Genomic DNA, 20,531 nt, shown 5'->3' on the forward strand with positions numbered 1-20,531 from the left:
CTCTTGTCGATTCTTTTGAACTGCGAAGTTTTCACCCTGCCTTGTTTGTAAAGGGTATAAATCACGCTGTGTCTTATCGGAATGATACCAAGGAAGTGCTTCTTTAAGAGCTTTATTCTTCTCGCCAGAGGGCATCTTAGATATTGTTTGCGTTTTTAGAAATGTGTTTAGAAAATAGGTAGTTCAGAGCGAGAATTGGTAATAGCTGCTGCATATGGTATTCTTGTTCCATTTCTCGCTGAAAAGTTCGCGTCCCGTTTGGGAAGTCATCATACCTCGATGCTGCCTGAGCAAACTTAACACGCCGAGTGATTTGTTTGTTTCACAACGTAGTCCCTTCTTGCATGTGAGTTTTGTACTCAACTGAATTCTTTCTTATACTTACGCTGCAGACGACTAAACCGGGCCTTGCCGCCATCGCTCATCTACTTTGACTGGCCCTGCTCTGCCTTTAAATATATCATGTGGCACCTCTCTCTAGTAATATAAAAAAGTACTGAAAGGTAGTCAGTCTTTAGCTTTGTACGTTTCCAAGCAGCTCCGTTGCGGAATTTAATATTGCACAAACTGCAGCGGAAACGGTAGTTCATCGGCGTATGCAGCAGAATTGCATCGGCGGTACAATACTAACACGCGCTTTTATTAGCCCGTGTGTTTGGTGACTTCGTTGGCTAGTGTACGCGTTTCCATGAATAAATTGGCAATTACTCTTCTTGAGACGACTTCGACTGCGCTTATTCGGCGATGTCACATATATTCATCGGCAGAAAAATCACAACGGCATGTGCAGAGATTGCACCGTGCGGATTTGTTTGATATAAGTCTGCACTAACGACGGGTGCTTATTATTCAGGTACAGAAGCAGCATTGCGGCAAGGGTAGAATAAAAAAAACATCGAGAGATGGCATTACTCAACCAAATTTATCGGCTAGTGAACATGAGCTCCACGTCATGTAAATGGGGTTCATGGCGTTTGTCTGCGGGACACACCTTGCACGTATGTGGACCATGTTGTCCCAAACACCGGTAACATCGTGTTCATACCCGCTAGCACAGAGGTCAGCATCTTCCCTACAGCTCTCACCGCAGAAGCAGCAGCCTGGCACCCGAATAAAGGAGAAATCGCAGCCGCGAACTTCAGCCATCCTTGCTGCAAAGGGTTGTCGTCTGCTACTGCTCCCGCGTGTACTGTTGGAAGCGTCCGCTAGGTGGCTTTCAGTGGCGCCTCTATAGGCGGTGCACGAGGCGTATAGGCGAAGTGCCTCGAGCGGCCAGTCGCGCTCCAATATTGCGTGCATTCGCGGGCTTCTTTCACGCTCGGAAAAACACTTTCATGTGGCACGTATTGAGCAACATAAATATAGGGAGTTTTTCATCTTGCTCTACAATTTTCTCATTGACACTTTTTATCTAACTATAATATTTGAAAAGTTCATTACTTAATGAAGACTAACTATATAATTAGGCGGAATGCTAAAAATAATCTGAGTATCTCCAAGCGACAGCAAACAACATTATCTCAATTGGTTCTGTCCAGCTACGTCGCATCTGTATATATTTAAATGTTGGTGCGTGATAGTTGGGATACCTTGTACAGAGAGAGACAACCAAGTACAAATTGTATGGGAAGGCCGAAAATGTAATGAAGTTGTGAATATTCACCAAGGACTAATAAAGCAAGGATATTCTCTGTCTCCATTGTTGTTCACACTTTATGTTAGGGGCATAGAAGGACGACTGGAAAACAGTGAGTTAGACTTTGATTTATCATACATGCGTAATGGACAAATGGTGCAACAGAAGTTCCCCGGACCACATAGCGGACGACATAGTATGTGGGCGACATAGTGCTACTACTAGCAGACAATGCAACATATTTACAGGCACTTGGCGAATATGTGCGGTAACGCAGCGACAAATCTAGGCCTTGAAGGGACTGACAACCGATTTTCATGGTACACGTTTTTTTAGTGCAATGGAGAGCTTACCGGTCCGAGTGTGTAATCAAGAAGTGTTAACGCGGAAGATGCCGTGGAACATTTCTTATCAAAAATTTTCGATCTGCAGTGAGGATGTAGATCGTTCACCGGAGGCATGCTGAAAACGGTGATAGGTGAGAGCGATAGCGATTATACGCCGGTATTAGTGGGAGGCAGACGACAAGGGATTACGACTTGGATTAGTAAATGTTTAACTAACCGGTACCGATTTGTAACTACTAATGAATTTTCTTCTCCGCGATCACTAGTTGAATGCGGAGTACCGCAGGGCTCTGTATTGGGACCAATTTTATTCCTGCTATACGTCAACGGCATCAGCATTAATATTAAATCTAAAAGAATACTATTTGCAGATGATTGCGTAATTTATAGACGAAGAATTAACTCTTTCGACACTGACATTTTGCAATCTGACTTTGCGAAAGTTACCGACTGGTGTAAACAGTGGTAAATTGCGAAAGTTACCGACTGGCGTAAACAGTGGTAAATGGAAATAAGTGTTTCAAAAACTAAGGCTGTAGCTTTCACTATATACATCTAGTAACCCAAGGGTTACCCGTTACATGATGAACGGCATTAGTATTGCACATGCGCAAACGATAAAATACTTGGGAATTCGTTTATCTTCAAACGTTTCATGGAATCATCACATCGATGCGATTACTAGCAGCGCGTGTAAAACCCTTGGCTACATTAGGCGTAACCTTTACTCGGCAAACAAGTCCACTAAATTATTAACCTATACTAAGCTGGTTCGTTCGAAAATGGAGTCCGCGTCTTTTATTTGTAATCCTCATCAGTCGTACCTCATAAACAAGCACGAGTCAGTCGAAAACAAAGCAGCCCGCTTCATCACGAAAAATTACTCACGAACTTCTAGCATCACTAACATAAAATATATCTCTAAATCTCCCCTCGCTAGAAAATCGAAGGCTGATAGGACTTCTTTCCCATCTTCACCAGCTACATCACTGCGGGTCGTCTTTCAGCGCATGCCACATCAGGCCCGCGCATCGTATCTTCCCGCGCCTTGATCATCCCTTTAACGTGCAGCCCGCTCTTGCGCGCACTAACTTCTTGAATTACTCGCCCCCTCTTTCTCGCGACATATCACTGGAATATGTTACCAAATGAAATCGTATCAGCTCTAAGTCATGATGATTTCCTAGACGCTATTTTAACGTACCAACATAGTATTCTCTTGCTCATTTGTTATAGGCATCACTGTGTTATTGCGCGCTTTTTTCTTATTTTATCTTATTTTACCTTTCTTTTCCTCACCATATTTTGATGTTCCTTGCGCAAATAGTTTTGTTCTAGGTTAGCACAGAGTCACTTGTACTGCATAAAATTTTATCTGCTTGTGCTTTTCATTGTTTCATGCAGTATCTGCTGGTATGTGTACGTTTTTAGCAAGCATGTTTCCTTGTATGAAGTGACCAAGTTACGTTGATGTTGTGTAACACCCATTTTATGTCTATATGTATCTTCAACGTTTAGGACGTGTCGTTGTATTGCTCTTACTGTCTCTTTTTGTTCTTTTTCCTGCTTTTCCGCTTGTGTTCTTTATGTTGTAGCATGCATTATCTGTTTAAATACATATACTGTATCTATCACTAATTTATTGTAACACCCCTATGTAATGCCCGCATGGGCCTTTAGAGTACTTGAATAAAAAAGAAGTGTGACCGTAGCTGTAACAGCATAATTTTGTTTATCAAGTCGATTTTACTGCGATTCATGTTTTCGGAATCGTTAATTTTTTTCTCTAAAATAATAGCTACGTGTTTTCGTGGTATCCTGTCCAACGGCTTTGGTATTTAACCAGTCAAAACGAAATCAATCGGATCGATAACGAAATGGCGCCTTTGCAGGTGAGACGAAGATCAGGGCGTTGGCGTAGCCACGCGTGCGTTTTGGTTTCCGAAGCATAGAATAATGCTTGAGTGTCGAACAATATACCAGCTGAAATTTTATGCAATAATTATACTATACTTATTAACAGTCGACTAACTACAGTAATCTCATGGAATATACCCGAAGTACCAATATTTCACTGTCAGGTCTCGCCACTTGCTGGTTTTTGAGACATTCTTTGCAAGTTTAAAATTATAATTTCTTTTTAAATAGCGAACAACGTGCTGGGTTCTATCACTATACATCATGGTAATTTCATTTCCATCAAGGTCTTACAACACATTCCCGCCAGTTCTCAGTCCCTTTAAATCTAGCACAGAGAAATCGGAAGTTATGATCTTTAATGAAGAAACGAGTAATTACGAGGTTTCGATTCAACAGCTAGTCGTACCCATAGTGAATCAATATTAGTGCCTCGGCGTATACATAAACGAAGAATCCACCAAGATATCCTGAGAATAAAGGGGAAGCGGAATGCACGAATGATGAAACACAGAACACTTTGCGGCCACAATAAATAGGAGGAGGTATGTGGAAAGTAGTAATGGTGCCATCGCTAACGTTTGAAAATGTCATTCTGTGCTTCAGATCGGATATCTTGTCGGCGTTGGAAGTTAACGAAAGATCGGTACGGCTTGACGAGCTCACGGCAAAACCACAAATGAGGCAGTGCACGGTCACATGGGTTGGGCCTCGTCTGACGTCGGGGAAGTGCAGAGCAATATTAGTTTTGAAAAAAGAAAGATCAGGAACATGGATCAAAATAAATGGGCGGCTAAAGTGCACAATTATCTGTACATGAAAAGCGTAAACACAGCATGTCGGAAGAGGCCAAGAAAATTAACGACCAAGTACAGGGTAATTGAAAGTGTAAGTAGACAACCAGGAGTCATCAGAACGAAAGTGAGAGAAACAGAGACAATGAATTGGATGCAAAGCATGGAAATAAAAAGTTCGGCAGCGTGTTACGCTCCTGTAGCACGTGGAGGCGAAAGCCTGCTGCACCATTGGTAATGCGCCGTCTCGCGTCATCGCGCTGCTGCTTTCGCAGTTCGGCTTCTCCGGCTTGGTTTCGGCGCTTAGGTGCGGCTTGGCGCGCTCCTAAAGCGGGGTCAGACTCGCGCCGACGACGTTTCTCTTCGACTTTGCGTTGCATCCTCTCAGCAGGGGATTGAAAAATATGCGGTTCTGTGTGCTGTACGGGTGATTTCAACGAATGCATGCACTGTTCGCTTCACTTTAGTGAGCGCGTGTAGCCTCAGCCTTGTGGGGGTATGAGCTACTGCATTATTTGCTTGCTTACGGGGGTGTGAGCTATTGAGATGGTCACGTGGTTTTTTGTACCACTCGACTAGACGCCGCGTTTCTTTACGTTGGATGCGGGAATGCAATGAATGTACGCATTGTGCGCTTCACTTTGCTGGGTGCTTGTAGCCACTGCGTTGCGAGAGGTATGAGTCATTGTGTTTTTCGCTTGCTTAAGGGGGTATAATCCATTGCTGATGATGATATTTTTGTAGCTTTGGACCGGACGACGTCTCAGACGCGACTCTCCTGCTCTCGGGGCCACTGTCTTGTGGACTTGTGCTGCTCCAGCCCTGGTCTCACTCCGAAAGGAACTTCGAATGCTCTAGCAGCGACGCTGGGATAGCTTGAGAGCCATAATCCAAGCAGAGCGGTGGGAAATGGAAGCGTGGTGCAGTGGAAATGTCTTCCGTAGGCATCTTTCAAGGAGGAGCACAACTCGTTCTTCCACAGTAGATCCAAGCGATGAGATCATAGTTGATTCACCAGATAGAGTTCTTGCACTGGCGAGGCTGTTTTACATGAACGTGTATGCCGAACCAGCTGCCACTCCAGCTATCTTTCCATTTGTTTCACCAACTGAGCCGCAAGGAAGTTAGTGACTCTGCCATAGTCGAGGACGAGCTCGCTTCGGCCTTGAGGTCTATGGTGCATAATCGGGGTACATGATCCGATGGTGTGACTGTTGAATTTTATATGAAGTTTTGGAAACTGTAAGAGAAGCTGTTCACATCATTGATGAAGTCTGCTGCACATTTCGTTAGTGCGAGTGAAGGTTGCTCAGTGAAGAAACCTTGTCAGCCTCTCAAAAAGAGGGGCTGATCACTCTCGTTTGCAAGGATGAGTCGAGAAGCACCGATCTACGAGCATGGCGTCCAACCACACTTTTGAACTGCGACTACAAGCTCGTCGCAAAGTGTGTATGCGACTCACTTCAGTGCTCAGCACTGTTTTGGGTCCATACCAGGTATCTTGTGTCCAGGGGCTTTCCACTCAGCTTCACGGTTTAGCAGTAAGGAACCTTCTCCTGTGGGCGAATGCCAGGAAACCTTTAGGTATTCTCTGCTCCTTTGATCAGGAGAAGGCTTTCGATATCATTAGCCACAGGCACCTGTACCAGGTTTTGGATGAGGCTGGCTTTAGCGTAGGTGTTCGGCGAATGCTCCAAGCTTTATATTCTCGACCGACTACTGCTGTTCTCCTACAGGATCGCGTCTCGGAGACGTTTGTTGTGGGTCGTGGTGTACGGCAGGGAGATCCTCTCTCGCCTGCTCTCTACGTACTCGCTTTTGAACCGCTTCTGCAGAGGTTGTCCGGTGACAGTAGAATTGGTAGATTCGTACTCCCACGAGCTTCCCTTCTAGTTGCACTTTTTGCCTATGCGGACGACTTGTCTTTTGTCGTCCCGGACGAGGTATCGGCTTGCACCGTCTTGGCTGTCATGGACAGTTACTGCAGGGCGAGTGGTGCAGGTCGAAAAGTGCAGCCATCTACTTGAATTCTACTCCATCCAGTCCGCAGCCCATTCATGGTCTACCCGTGAAAACGCGGTGGCGAATTCTAGGTTTCCAATTTGATCCAGACTGTATCTCTCCTGAAAAACTGGCAGCAAGCTAAGGAGCGGGTTAAAACCAGAATTCAAGAATTCAGCGCGTTGTCGTGTCCATTGACAGCTCGAGCAAATTATTCGCTCACTTCTGTTATCCTTTCTCGCGTACGTTGCATGTGTGTCTCTTATCCCAACCCGAAACAAGTTTACCTTGGAGAGTGTCCTCTTTTGTTTTCTTTGAAAAGGCACCACTGGCTGTTTAGCTCGGCAGGTGCTTAAGTTGCCCAAGGATAAGGGAGGACTCGGAATTCCTGACCTGGGGATTGTGGCTACTGCACTACATGTCACGTGGACCCAGGTCGATTTTAACTCGGATTTGCTCCGGACTCGAAACTTAACTTCCTTTCTGCTTAGTGCTCGACTCCGTTTGATATCGCAAAGCACATTTTCTCACTGTGTGCCTCGCTCAGTTTCGCCGTACGCCATTTATGCAGCAGCTGCCAATTCTCTGGTGCGCCACCGTCAAGGTTCACCCCGGCATCGATGCAGTTTCAATTCCACTCCAAGAACTAGTTGATATCCTCACCCCAGGTCTCCCCCCGCATTGCCAAAGGTACGATCTGTCCATAAACAGGCCAAGCTGGAAGGTCATTACGGCCAGTTTCTTCGACGCCAGGCGAGCTACGTTCATGTACCGCCTGGCGCGAGGGTGTCTGCCGTTGAGTTACAGGCGCTCCACAGCCAGCCCGGCTCGTGGAGTGTGTCCTTTTTGTGGTGGACGTGAGGATACGGTCCATATCTTTTCGCAGCGTTTGCTTCCCGCAGCTCTTCTTCAATGGATAACGCGTCTTCTTAGTCTCCCAGGGGCTCCATCAGACTGTTTCTTGTACCCTTTGCCTAAGCAGGCGATCACGTGTTCGTGCTTCTTGGCGAGTGGTCATACCAAGTTTGGTTAGCACGCTATGATGCGGTTTTCGGGGGGCGGGCACCGGGCCTTTACGATGTGCTTGCGAAAGCGCGGAAGGAGGTCTGGTTCCATCTCACCCGGGAGCGGCATCACTTGGGCGAGAAGTTTCCCGAAGTGTGGGCTCGCCCTGCCGTTATTTTTGACGAGTCAAGTGGAAATTTTCTCTCCATTAACTTATGATGCATGCCCCTAAGGTCGCTCGACTCGCCCTTGTGTGCCAGTCGTGTTTGGCTCAGTGAAACCTAGAGCCAGAACCGGTGGAACTTCAGCGAGGCACACAGTGAGCAAATGTGCTTTGCGATATCAAACCGATTCGAATACTAAGAAAAAAGGAAGCCAAGCTTCGCGTCCGGAGCATATCCGAGTTAAAAGCCACCTGAGTCCACCTGACATGTAATGCAGTAGCCACAATGATCAAGTCAGGAATTCCAAGTCCTCCCTTAACCTTGGGCAACTTAAGCACCTGACGAGCTACACAACCAGTGGTGCCTTTCCACAGAAAATGAAAGAGGACATTCTCCAAGGTAAGCTTGTTCCCGGTTGGAACAAGAGACACACATGCAACGTACGTGAGAAAGGAAAACAGAAGTGAGCGAAGAATTGTTGCTCGAGCTATCAATTGACACGACAACGCGCCCTCGTGTGGTCGCGCTGCACTGCCGACGGCTTTGGTGGTCTGCATAGTTCTATGCATTCACCTCTTCTGCGTTAAGGCAATTCGAGGGGTTGTCGGACTCAAGTAATTTATGACCCACTTGGCTGTTTGTGTGGTGAGCGCGGCAGCTCAGTTCGTGCTGCTCCACAGCAGCCCCTTGTTCGGAAAGGGCCGCTGGCTTGAACCAAAGGCCCTCCGCCCAATAAACCCGGGTAGAAGGGGGGTGCCGGGTCAATGCACTGAATGATGTTGGGTTGATGAGTGCGTGTAAATTCTGGGACACGCTCCTTCGGGTTCCAAGTCCTCTTCCCATCTCACAACGGCACCACTACATAGAGGCTATCTTCTATCTGCACATATTGTATAAAGCTTTTCGTTTCCTCTTCGTCTGCTCCAAGTGTCCGTCCCTCGTTCTCCACCTCGAAGTCACTACTGTCGATGGCAAGCTGTCGGATTCAACGTCCGATAACGCCCACTACACCGCTCAACGGCACCCACGATATCGACCGGCGTCAGATATTTCGATGGTATGAGTGCCCGACGTTTGCCTTTCACATCGCCAGATCTCTGTCGCACAACTAAATGCTAAGGGCATCTGCTCAAGTATTTTGAAGGAAAATGCAGCTCTTTGTCTTACGTCGCTTCAAGCCTTGCATACATTTCCGGCTTCAGAAGCAAAGCTAATTTAGAGGCAAAACCGGAGACGAGCCGTCAGACCACGATAGAGAAGCTCAGGATACAGCATCTTCTTGACGTTTGTCAGGAGGCGAGCATTTTGGTTATGAAATTCTAGAAGTTATGAGATCACAAAATGTAACTGAGCAGGAAGTCGAAGAGGTTCGGGAGAAATTCTCAAAAAAAAAAAAAAGAAATGCGTGAGGAGGCAGAAAAGAAAGAAAGGCGCGAAGAGCGAGATCGTGCTCTTAAAATGAGATAACTGGAAATCGGGCAAACGCGAATCAGCTCGGCGCGTTCAAGTCCCGTTTCTGGCGGATACGATACGCCTAAATGAGAATACAGGACCTGATGCTACCGTACAGCATAGGCGGTGATATCGTGAATTTCGAACGTACGTGTGAAAAGATATAGGCTGGACGAAAGTCTTTTGTCCCAAAAGCTTCTTTCCGTTGTTCCAGGAGAGGCCGCGGAAGTTCTCGCCCGTTTGTGTAAAGAGGACTACGAGAACTATAGGAAGGTCAAAGCCGCGATTCTTTGCAAATATCGCCTCCAGGCCGAGGCACTTCGACAGCGGTTTAGACAGGCAAAAGGGGGCAGCGAGTCGCACACTGTGTTTGCGTACGAGCTAAAATCGAACTTAAAAGAGTGGCTCAAAAGTGCAGAAGCATATGGCAACCACGACAAGGTGCTTGAATGCATAGCACTAGAGCAGTTTTACCGAGTTCTTCCAGAAGAAGTGGTACTTTGGCTGCAGGACAGGCTCCCATATGTAGACCTCGAGAAGGCAGCATAGCTCGCGAAGAAATATTACGCGTGCCGAAACTACTATGAAAAACCTATTCAGAAAGACAGGGTAGGCAAAAAAGACTATTCTTTAAAGCCGCTTTCCTCTCGCAACACTTTGTGCAAGGGGCCAATCGCGTTCGTGAGCATTAGTCAGTCAGCGAAAATCTGAAGCTGCTCCAACCATAGATGCAGGATATCGGGGCAAACGAGAAAATATGCAGGGCACTTCGCGATTCAGCCGCCACCATGGATGTTATTCACCCGTCATGTGTTTCCCCCGGGGACTACACAGCGGAATGCGCCTGGATCAGACATATCGCAGAAGAGCCGAGTGCGTGCTTGCCAGTTGCCAGGGTAACCCCCGAGAGCGTTTTTGGAAGGTTGCAAACGGAGGCAGCAATGAGCCCAAGTTTACCCGAACACTTTTCTTATCTTTCTTCGAACAAATCGGGGCAGCTTTTGGAAAAGGAGGGTTGGTTATTGTCAACCAGTATCGCTTGCATGGCATTAACGCGATGGCGGTCATATGTCCTCAAAATAGCTTGAAAGCTCATCTTCAAACGAGGAAACAACTCACAGTGCGACGTCCTCACAGAGGCAGCCCAGGCCGGGACATACGGCTGATGAGAAGCAGAGGTCCCAGACTTGCGAAAAAATCAACTACCGGTTCAGTGACAGAAGGTGAGGAGCCTTTCGATACGCGGGAAAACGGGGCACCTTGGGACGAAGTAGAAGGGTTACTGCTTAGTCCCGCATCTCTTGCTGGGAGGAGCTTAGTAAACTTGACCAAGAGGCGCTTATCGTGGCTCAGAAAAGTGACCCATCGCTAACTGTTTTGGAGGCTAATGGGAATAAAGGAGTAGCCCGAAAGAACATCTCGTTCTACACTACGTACCGGAAATGTCAGGAATCCAAGGGTCGCCGATACAGCCAACTTCTCGTGCCATAAAAATACCCGCCGCAGTTTTTAGAGTTAGCTCATGGGAATGTTTGGGCGGGTCACCTCGGTCTCAAGAATACAAAGGCTTGGCCGGAATTCTACTGGCCGAGATGCTGGAAAGAGGCTGAAACGCTAGTTTGGTCGTGTGACGCATGTCAGCGAGTTGGTAAATCCACTGACAAGTGGAAGGCCCCAATGAAATGCGTTCCCATTATTACAGAATCGTTCCGAAAGCTTATCATAGATGTGGTAGGACCCCTCCCTGAATCGCGTTCAGGTTGCCGATATATATTGACCATACTGTGTGTGGGAACAATGTTTCCAGAGACAATTCCACTTAAAGAACTAAACTCCCCGTGCATTGTTGATGCACTATTTTCCACATTCGTCCGTGTTGGCTTCCCGGTGGAGATTCGAAGTGACAACGGGAGCATGTTTACTAGTTGCTTGACAACAACGTTCTTTGAACGCTGCGCAATAAAGATAAGTGACAGCTATATTTATCATTCCCAGTCGTAACCTGTTGAGCGGATGCATTCCGCACTTAAGCGGATATTGAGGGGACTTTGTTTTGAGCACGACGAAGAGTGGGATGCTTGCATCCCGGCAGAACTCTTCGCAATATGGTCAACTCCACACTAGAGCACTGGGTTTAGCCCCGCCAAGCTAGTTTACGGGCGTAACCCGAGGTCACCATTGAGCTTGCTGACAGACGCTTGGGAGGTTTATCAAGGAGACCCACGTGTGGTCAGCTACGTGTTAGACCTGCTGGAAAAACCGTCACAAACAATGAGCTTGTAGAAGAAAATATGAAAGTTGTTCGGAGCTCAGCAAAGGCTTGTTAACGATAAGCCATCACGAAAGCGCACGTTCTACATTGGAAACTAGGTAATGTGGCTAAGAAAGTGCACGAAGAACAAAATGGTTGTTTAATGGGAATGGCCTGCTAAAGTAGTGTCGAGGCTGTCCGACACGAACTGCGCGGTAAAACTCGACAGAAAGCAAAACAAAATTTAGCATAGCAACCTAATAAAACATTACTTTCAGCGTCAGGCAGTAGTAAACTTAACCGTAAATGCGCCAGAAGAGGAACAGACTGATTTTCTGTGTTTTCCTCCGCGAAGCGACGCCGTAGCCAGTTTCTTGAGCTTATCGCTGAAGAACAGCGTCTCTGAAAGCCAACGAAACCTCGACTTAAGGACAATTGTTCCGCACTTCGAACCGGCATTTTTGGGCTGGCTAGGGAAAACAACTTTAATTGAACATGATATTCAGTAGTCGAGCGCACGGCCGGTTTGCAGCAAGCCGTTCAGCGACTCGCAACGGCAAAAGAAAACCATGGAAGCCGACATCCGTCGCATGTGCGACCCGGGTGTCATTGTGCCCAGAGAAAACGATTACACTTCCCCACTTATCCTGGTTGAAATTCCAGGTAAAGAGCCAAGACCTGGCGTGAATTATCGCCAGTTAAATTCGGTAGCCGTACCCATGGCGTATCCAATGCCTAACATCGAAGAAAAAGTCGAGACCGTGGCAAATTCCATGCACGGTCTGCGAGGGTCTTATCCAGTCCCACTGACTGAACGTGAATGCATGCAGCATTCATGTCGCCAATGAGGACGTCCTCTGATGCTGAGCTTCGGCCTAAAGAGAGCCGAATGGATCGAGCGTTGCAGGGGTTGGCAGGTTTCGCCTTTTCTTACCTGGACGATGTAGAAATATTTCTCCAACACACGGGAGGAGCTTGTTAAATAATTCGCGCACAGTCCTAGGTCGACTGCGCGACGCGGGTTTCACTGTCAGAGCGCGGAAGTGCCACTTGGGGTGTGCTAGTAGTGTGAGCGACCTGGGGCAGGTCGTAGGGCGCGGCCAGCGTAGACCCTCCGGGCTAAACGTTGTTGGCGTTTTGGAGTACCGATGTCCAACTACAAAGTCGGAAGTTTTTGGGACTTGCGGGGTATTACCAGCACTAAGTGAAAAAAAATACTCGTACCTCGCTGGCCCTTTGATAGATTGTCACCGCAAATAAGAACCAGCGATAATTTCTTGGGTTACAAAGAAAGAGAAGGCTTTTAAGTAGGGGTGTGCGAATATTGAAATTTTCGAATACGAATCGAATACGAATAAGGCGAAAAACTGTCTTCGAATATCGAATCGACTATCGAATATATGTGTAATATTAAAAAATTTGCAAAACGAGGTGACAATAGCTTTATTACCCTTTTAAAAATAATATTGCATTTTACGAGGTTGCTTCAGGTTAAAGAGGCACTCATTATAGGTAATGCACTCAGGTAATGTCAGGTAATGCTCTGTCAGGTAAACGCTTGTTACAGATTATCGCAAAGGAAAATTTACTGCTCAACATGTTCAGAAAGTAAGGGCTCTCTATGCACTGTGACAACATTTGTCCAGGTAACATTTTCTAGGTGCATATTTTATTGCGCATACTTACAAAGCCCGAAAGTAGATCATATATTGTTATGAAAGAGCCCTTGAATAAAGCTTGGTAAAAAAAAAATCGAAACTGATCATGTCTCACGGGCCTGATGCAGATAGACTGGGACAGAGCGTACACATTCATAGTAAGGTTCGTTACAGCGCTTAAGATCACAGTGCTGTAACGCTGTGTCGTCGTTTGGTACCTTCTTTTGCCCTTGTTCTGTGTTGCGCTGTAACGAACCTAACTGTGAATCCCAACCTACTGGCCCAACTTGCCATCTTGATGCAGAGCATACAGATAATGAGCGGATCATGTGAAGCTCTCAGTGAATAAACATGTTCTTAGGAGAATGTGGAGCAAGCATATAATTCGTTAATTGCTAAATTATTCACAGTCTGTCCGAATATTCGCCGTTTCGACCATTATTCGGCCGTCCTCGAATATTCGGGAATTTACGAATATGCATTTCTCGAATCGAATACGCTTCGAATAAGATTCGTATTCGAAATTTCGAATATTCGCACACCCCTACTTCTAAGAGCCTGAAACAAGCCCTGGAAAAAAGGCATGTGCTTATGACTCCTAATTTCTCTAAAAGCTTTATTATACAATGTGACGCGAGTGACCGCGGCCCAGGAGCCACACCAGGAGGATGCCGACGGGCTCGAGCGGCCCGTTTTGTATTTGAACCGGAAGCTTAACTGTCAGAGAGGAGGCGCATAGTTATACGTGCAAAAAGGAGTGCGCTTGCCTTGCGTGGGCTGTCGATAGGCTTGGTTGTTATGTTTCCGGGTCCGCATTTAGACGGAGCATTGTCCTTTGTCTTGGTTACACACCGAGTCACCAAGTAATGACCGTCTACTCAGGTGGAGCTTGTCACTTCAACACCAGAATTTCTCAGTTTGCTACAACAAGGCTGCCTACAAATGCTGGCGAACTTAGCCGAGCTTTTTACGCTGCAGCCTCTGTTTATCTGAGAGGTTTCCTTAGAAGTTCAAGATTTTAGTGTTGCGTTTTCATGTATAATCTTTTCTCTTCCGTTATTTTACATTATTATTATTTATTTTAAAAATATATACGTTTGACAGAAAAGGGAAGGCAAGGAGCAGGCTGGCAACCTTGAAAATGATTTATAATCACTTACGAAACACCATCGTGTGAAGGGTATCGTAGGGTTAGTGTCACGGGTTAAAATAAGCCTTCTCATCGCTCGAGAGCCTATCGCTGCCGATCGAATGGGCTGTCATTGCAACCCAAGTGACAGAATTTCGCTGGGAGCGAAACAGGGCAAAAAGTAAACTTTCTTGAATCGCCTCAGCTGTTTCTAGTTTGCCCAAATGACTGTTGAGAATTGCTTTGCAACCCATTTTTTAGCTGTTTGTGTTCTCAGAAAGCATTTTGTTTGAGAGCACTATTTGTAGAGGTCTGTATCCCGAGCTCTTAATCGGGTGCGTGTCTCGTGTTTAGTATAATAACCTTAATGGTGCTGTTGACAACACAGCGCGGTTAGAGCATTTCTTTTCGTACAGTTTGATCTGGCGTTGTGGAGGGCATTGGGAGCGTGATCGCTTTCGTCGAAGTGGTTTTACGTTGATTTTCAGTCACTGCAGTGGGCTTTCTCAGAGCCAAGCAAAGACCAGCGGACGAAAGAGCAGCAAGGCCATTCCCTTTATGCCATCAAAGACGTCAATCAACCAGCATGTCCCATACGTCGAGCTGCGTCGAACAGCTCGACTTCTCGATGTATTATCTGACGGTGGGCGTGCTATTGTGCCACAATACGTGCCTATCATCGAGGCGACTGGCGCTCCTCCCCCTCCCCCCTTGTTCTTCTGAGGTGGTTGCCCTTGTGCTGAGCTTCATACATCCACTGACGACTTTTAAAGTTCCTCGGAACTGCTGACGCTTTGCCGTAGAGTCCGGTGGTACGCAGCCCCAAGACTTCTCGCGTGACGAAAAAAGGAATGCGACGCGGGTGACGTAGGCACCCGCCCCGCCTCGTTACTGCCGACGACGGGTAGCCGAAGGGATTTAAGGCAAAACCGGCCCATTCTTAGAGGAGAGAGTCGCCACCAGTCGCCCCGCCGGTCTGTTGCGCTCTTACCGCTACATGTACGCTATCTTCTGTCTGTGCATTGTTAAGAACGGCCAGCTGAAGTGCAAGTTTTTCCAGCCAGTTGCGACAGCGGCGGCAACTTTCCTGGAACGCCACCGCAAACCTCTAGCCACGGCGTCACTAAGTCGACTGTGTGTGAAGAACAATACGCGCGTCCTCAACTCCGTCGCTGGAGCCGAGTTTGACGAAGCAGGCTTTGTGCCTGAACCCGCCATCGCGGACCTGATCTGCTATGAGTGGGGGAGTTGCCGCGGGCCGCGGGAACGTCTACGGAGACCCCTTCCCACGCGCCGACCAAGACGCAAGACAATGGGTAGCCGGCGGGCGCGCTGCGGGGGTCAGCTCGGGGAATAAAATGCCCCTACGGTGCCTGGTCGTCTCGCCTACGGTGCCTGGTCGTCTCACCTACGGTGCATGGTCAACTTGTCTACGGTGCCTGGTCGAACGTTTCCGTCGCCTTGGGATCGATTGAGGAACGAGTGTTTATAAACCGCTGTTGTGCGGCTGCTCAGGGTACTTTCTCAAGCAGTCATGTTGGATTGATGTACTTTCTCAAGCAGTCATGTTAGACTGATGTACTTTCTCTCGCAGTCATGCTAGACTGATGAACTGCATGTAGATACTGTAAATAAACCCATATTCCTCGTTCTCGATGAGAAGCAGTCCTTCTCTTCAACAACGTCCTCAGCGTGGATAAGTTGGACGACGGCATGAGCCAGCTACCTTCTAATTCATGCCCGACTCCAATCTTGACAACGGGTTACGAGCGATGGGATTGAGCCCCCAATCCTAACAACATATTGTACGTGGACAAAGCTTTTCGTTTCCTCAGTAATGTGGAAAGTTGGGCTAGTTGGTCGTTAACCATCATACCTTGCTGGTGAAGCAGCGCACTGACACGGACACGGCGATTGTCGTGTATTCTTGTGTTTCTTTGCCGTGTCCGTGTCAGTGCGCCGGTTCACCAGCAAGGTATGATGTTTTCGTTTCCTCTTCGTCTGTTCCAAGAGTCCGTCCCTCGTTCTCGCAACATCGCCCAAGTATGAACACAAATGCAGCAAGCGCCATGTATTTGGGCTTTCCCGACTCCCCTGTGCTGGTTTCGCTGGTATCTAAATGCATAAATGAAAAAGAAAGAAAGAAAGAAAGAAATAACAGGTGCACCTGCATTCAAGTGCCCGCTATAAAAGCCCACAAGTGTCGAAGGTAATCCAAAGGACTCCACTACGGCGTCTCTTATAGCCCCTGTGAGGCTTTAGTGTGTTAAATCCCACGAATCAATCAATCAATCAACCAATCAATCAATCAATCAATCAATCAATCAATCAATCAATCAATCAATCAATCAATTATCCAGTTAGTACATGCGGCTCCTTATGGGAAGCCTGTAGTTTTACCGTTCGAATGACGTGTGGAGAAAGCGCGTACCAAACCACGGCACATGAAGGTTCTTATTGTGGAGGCCTCCCACTTTATTATAAGCACTGAGCTGTCGCCACTCGTTTCACGAAGCACACAGGACAACTGCATCAGCTGTCGAGTGCACGTTAGAATTCCGCGGTCATGATTCGTGTATGAAATCCGAGACGCGAGCTCAAACCATTCGTATTCCATAAGCTCGTAAACAAGTGCGATACTGAAGGCACGCTGCTTTCTTGTTCGTGTACTGTTAGCAACTCTTGCCTAGGTGGAGCATTCGCACACCTGAATTCGTAAAGCCATCCGGAATGCTCTTCACTTTCCGCTCAGTTCCCGTTGTTTCTTTTATATACGTCTACGAAGGAGTACTGACGCCTTTTTCGTGCTGTGTGTTTTCATTTCATGCCCTAGGTTTGCCGAATATTCAGAAAGAGGGAAATATGTGAAACGTAAAAGAACTAATGTATCACGTGTCCGAATAATTTCAATCATTGTGGCTTCTTCGAGCATTCGCATTGATGCTCTAATTAGACAGTGATACAAGAAACGAGGGCGACAAAAAAAATGGATGTGCTAACTGCTTATGCAGAGCTCGGAAAGCATATTATTTATCGCAAGAGTACGTGCTGCCCAGACGTAATTTGACTATTCAATTTGGAAGACTCTCACATAGCTAAGAGCAACCTGCCGAGGAGTTATGGCACATTCGCTTGTTACATACTTTCGCGAAAGAAAGAAAAAAGCGCAGCGCACTAATAAAGTTCGTTCGTAGCTTCACAGGCACATATAGGCTTACTTAGCACTTGTCAAGCGTCAGCGTCACTGCGGACGCTCGACGGTGTCCTCAAACCACAATGCTTTCGTAGTACTGTTTGCACCGATTGAAAATTGCGATCACGCACACAGGCATGTCTTTTCGCACTCTGCCGGGAACTATAAGTGCACAAGGTGGGCATTCGCCAGCATTCCTTGCCGGTCCTGGCAACAGCTAGCACGACACAAGCACAAGTGCGACACAGTCGGGGACATCGCTTGGGTTCTGTTCTGCCGCAGATGAGGACGAGAAGTGCGTTCTTTATTGGGGACGAGCCGTCTCGGTGGCTTGGTGCAAATGGGTCCATCTCGCAGGCGCTAGACGCGAGCACAAGACTAGACAACCGGTCACATGGGCTGGACGGATGGAGCAGCCGTTGCTCCGGGTACAGCCTCCCGGGCACTCCTCTCCGGCGCCAGGGTGGGCTCCAAGGGAATGAGCAAGTCCGCTGCGTTCTCTTGCCGCAGCACTTCGGAGTAGCGAGGCGGTTGGATGGGCGTCGGGGCATCGATAGGAGGCACAACATCGCCCAGCAGAGATTCGTCCTCGGGCACCGCGGGAGGCTCCTGCTGAGTCCGCAGTGACGCGTAGCATGGCGGTGGAGTCCTGGGCGGTGGGTCCAAGCCGGGCACGTGGTACACGAGGAAGTGCTCGGCAGCGGGATCGGCAGACACCGCTACACCACTGCCGACGGCGACACACTCCTGAACCTCCCGACTTTGCGATGCTACCAGTTCCTCGAGCCTCCTACGACGCCGTCGCGTCCTCTCGTCCTCGCCGAAGAGTCGAAAGCGCAGGTACTTCCCTTCGTCTGTCGATGAATTTGCGAGATAACTGAAGGCCCGTATGACGGCACCCAAGAACACCAGGAATAGGATGGGTATGAGGATGAAGAGAAGCGCGTAGAAAAACACGCGGGGCCGGCACGACGTAGTTATGGTGAATACGGCGTTGCCGGCGTCCCTCTCTCGTGGCACATGTAGGATGAGCCTGTCCTCTGCGCCGAAATGGACGTGGTACACACAGTGCGTCTGCTCGAGGCACACCACGTCCTGGGGGCTCACGCCGAACACGGTGCGGTTCAGGTCGACGCGGATGTTGAAGTTCACCAGCGAGGACGAGGACCGGTTTTCGTTTACAAGGAGAACGTAATAGAGGTCCGCCGCAGTGGCCCGGAAGGTGAGATGAGCCGCGTCCAACGTGTCCGATGGATGCACGCGCTTCGATTTGATAGCCCAGCGGTAGAAGGCAGGCAGGCGCCTGGATGTGTTCTCGTCGTCGTCTTCCTCGGAGCTGCCGTAGTCGTCTTCCACTTGTTCCTGCAGCGTGCGGATGCACCTCTGCAGCTCCTCTTCGCCACGGATGGCATGCACCGTGCCCCCGGGCCCGTCGGCCATCACGTCGGCTGTCACGTTGGAGCCCGGCAGCAAATAGTAGCGTAGGTAGTGGAACTTTCCCGAGGGCACACTGGCAGACAGCTCTATGGTGTGATGGATGTGGTTGGCCGGAACAGCCGGCGGAAGGTCGTTGACGCGGTAAACACTGAACGGGTGCGCCGACACAAATTCCTGTCCGCCGCACCATACGTTGGAGACGGCCTCCACGAGCCGCATGTCGGTGGAGGCCATGTGCACGTCTTTCTCGGGGAAGCGCAGCATGATGAGACACATGGCGCCCAGCAGCACGGCCACGAGCGCTATGAGCATGCTCACGCGCATGCAGAAGGTCTGGCAGCGCTTCATGGCTGGGACGCTGCCGCTGCTCCTTCGCTCGGGGAGCATCCTAGGTGTCACGCGCAGGACGTGCACATGGGGCCGGTCGCGTGCCTGCGAGGGAAAAAAACGAGGACCCTTGTTCAGGCTAAACGTTTAAGCTCACATGACGTGCAGTAAAATACAAACGCTTATTCCGAACCCTGTTTCGAAAGAATTCCACGCAGCACGTGGGCGCCAAAGAGGAAACTTCAATCAGCGAGAGACAGCAGCACTCGACTGCTGCGTGTGTATAACCTTTCTTTCTTTCCAGTCGCATGATCTCTCTTCATAAATTAACGTAGAAAGAAAAAAAAACTAATGATTGCTTTCCATTGATGTTGAGGCCGGAATCTTGGAAGAACGCTAACATAATCCTAATCCATAAGAAAGGGGACGCCAAAGACTTGAAGAATTATAGACCAATCAGCTTACTGCCCGTTGCCTACAAAGTATTTACGAAGGTAATCGCAAACAGAATCAGGAGCACCTTAGACTTCTGTCAACCAAAGGACCAGGCAGGATTCCGTAAAGGCTACTCAACAATAGACCATATTCACACTATGAATCAGGTGATAGAGAAATGTGCGGAATATAACGAACCCTTTTATATAGCTTTCATTGATTACGAGAAAGCGCTCGATTCTGTCGAAACCTCAGCAGTCATGGAGGCATTACGGAATCAGGGTGTAGACTAGCCGTATGTAAAAATACTGAAAGATATCTATAGCGACTCCACAGCCACCGCAGTCCTCCATAAAGAAAGCAACAAAATCCCAATAATGAAAGGCGTCAGGCAGGGAGATACGATCTCTCCAACGTTATTCACAGCGTGCTTACAAGACGTATTCAGAGACCTGAATTGGGAAGAATCGGGGATAAAAGTTAATGGAGAATACCTTAGTAACTTGCGATTCGCTGATGATATTGCCTTGCTTATTAACTCAGGTGACCAATTGCAATGCATGCTCACTGACCTGGAGAGGCAAAGCAGAAGAGTGGGTCTAAAAATTAATCTTCAGAAAACTAAAGTAATGTTTAACAGTCTCGGAAGAGGACAGCAGCAGAGGCACAGGAAGTGGTAAGGGAATACATCTACTTAGGGCAGGTAGTGACGGCGGATCCGGATCATGAGACCAAAATAATCAGAAGAATAAAAATGGGCTGGGGTGCGTTTGGCAGGCATTCTC

The 20,531-nt window shown here is 48.0% G+C and overlaps 1 protein-coding gene and 1 long non-coding RNA gene across 5 annotated transcripts in view; one reads left to right on the forward strand and one right to left on the reverse strand.

Annotated features, from left to right (window-relative positions):
• The window catches only part of LOC142571377 (uncharacterized), a 46,412-nt gene that overhangs the window by 17,330 nt on the left and 8,551 nt on the right, over positions 1-20,531 (forward strand). The gene's annotated exons all lie outside the window — the stretch shown is intronic.
• Positions 12,993-20,531, reverse strand: part of LOC142571374 (uncharacterized) — a 69,448-nt gene continuing 61,909 nt past the window's right edge. For all 4 annotated transcript variants that reach the window (XM_075679667.1, XM_075679663.1, XM_075679666.1 and 1 more), the window contains exon 2: positions 12,993-19,416. In XM_075679667.1, coding sequence (XP_075535782.1) covers positions 17,938-19,371 — 1,434 coding nt within the window. In that variant the 5' untranslated portion in view covers positions 19,372-19,416 and the 3' untranslated portion in view covers positions 12,993-17,937. The remainder of the gene's footprint in view (positions 19,417-20,531) is intronic.

Source organism: Dermacentor variabilis, chromosome 2 (genome assembly GCF_050947875.1).
Source record: "Dermacentor variabilis isolate Ectoservices chromosome 2, ASM5094787v1, whole genome shotgun sequence".
NCBI lineage: Eukaryota > Metazoa > Arthropoda > Arachnida > Ixodida > Ixodidae > Dermacentor > Dermacentor variabilis.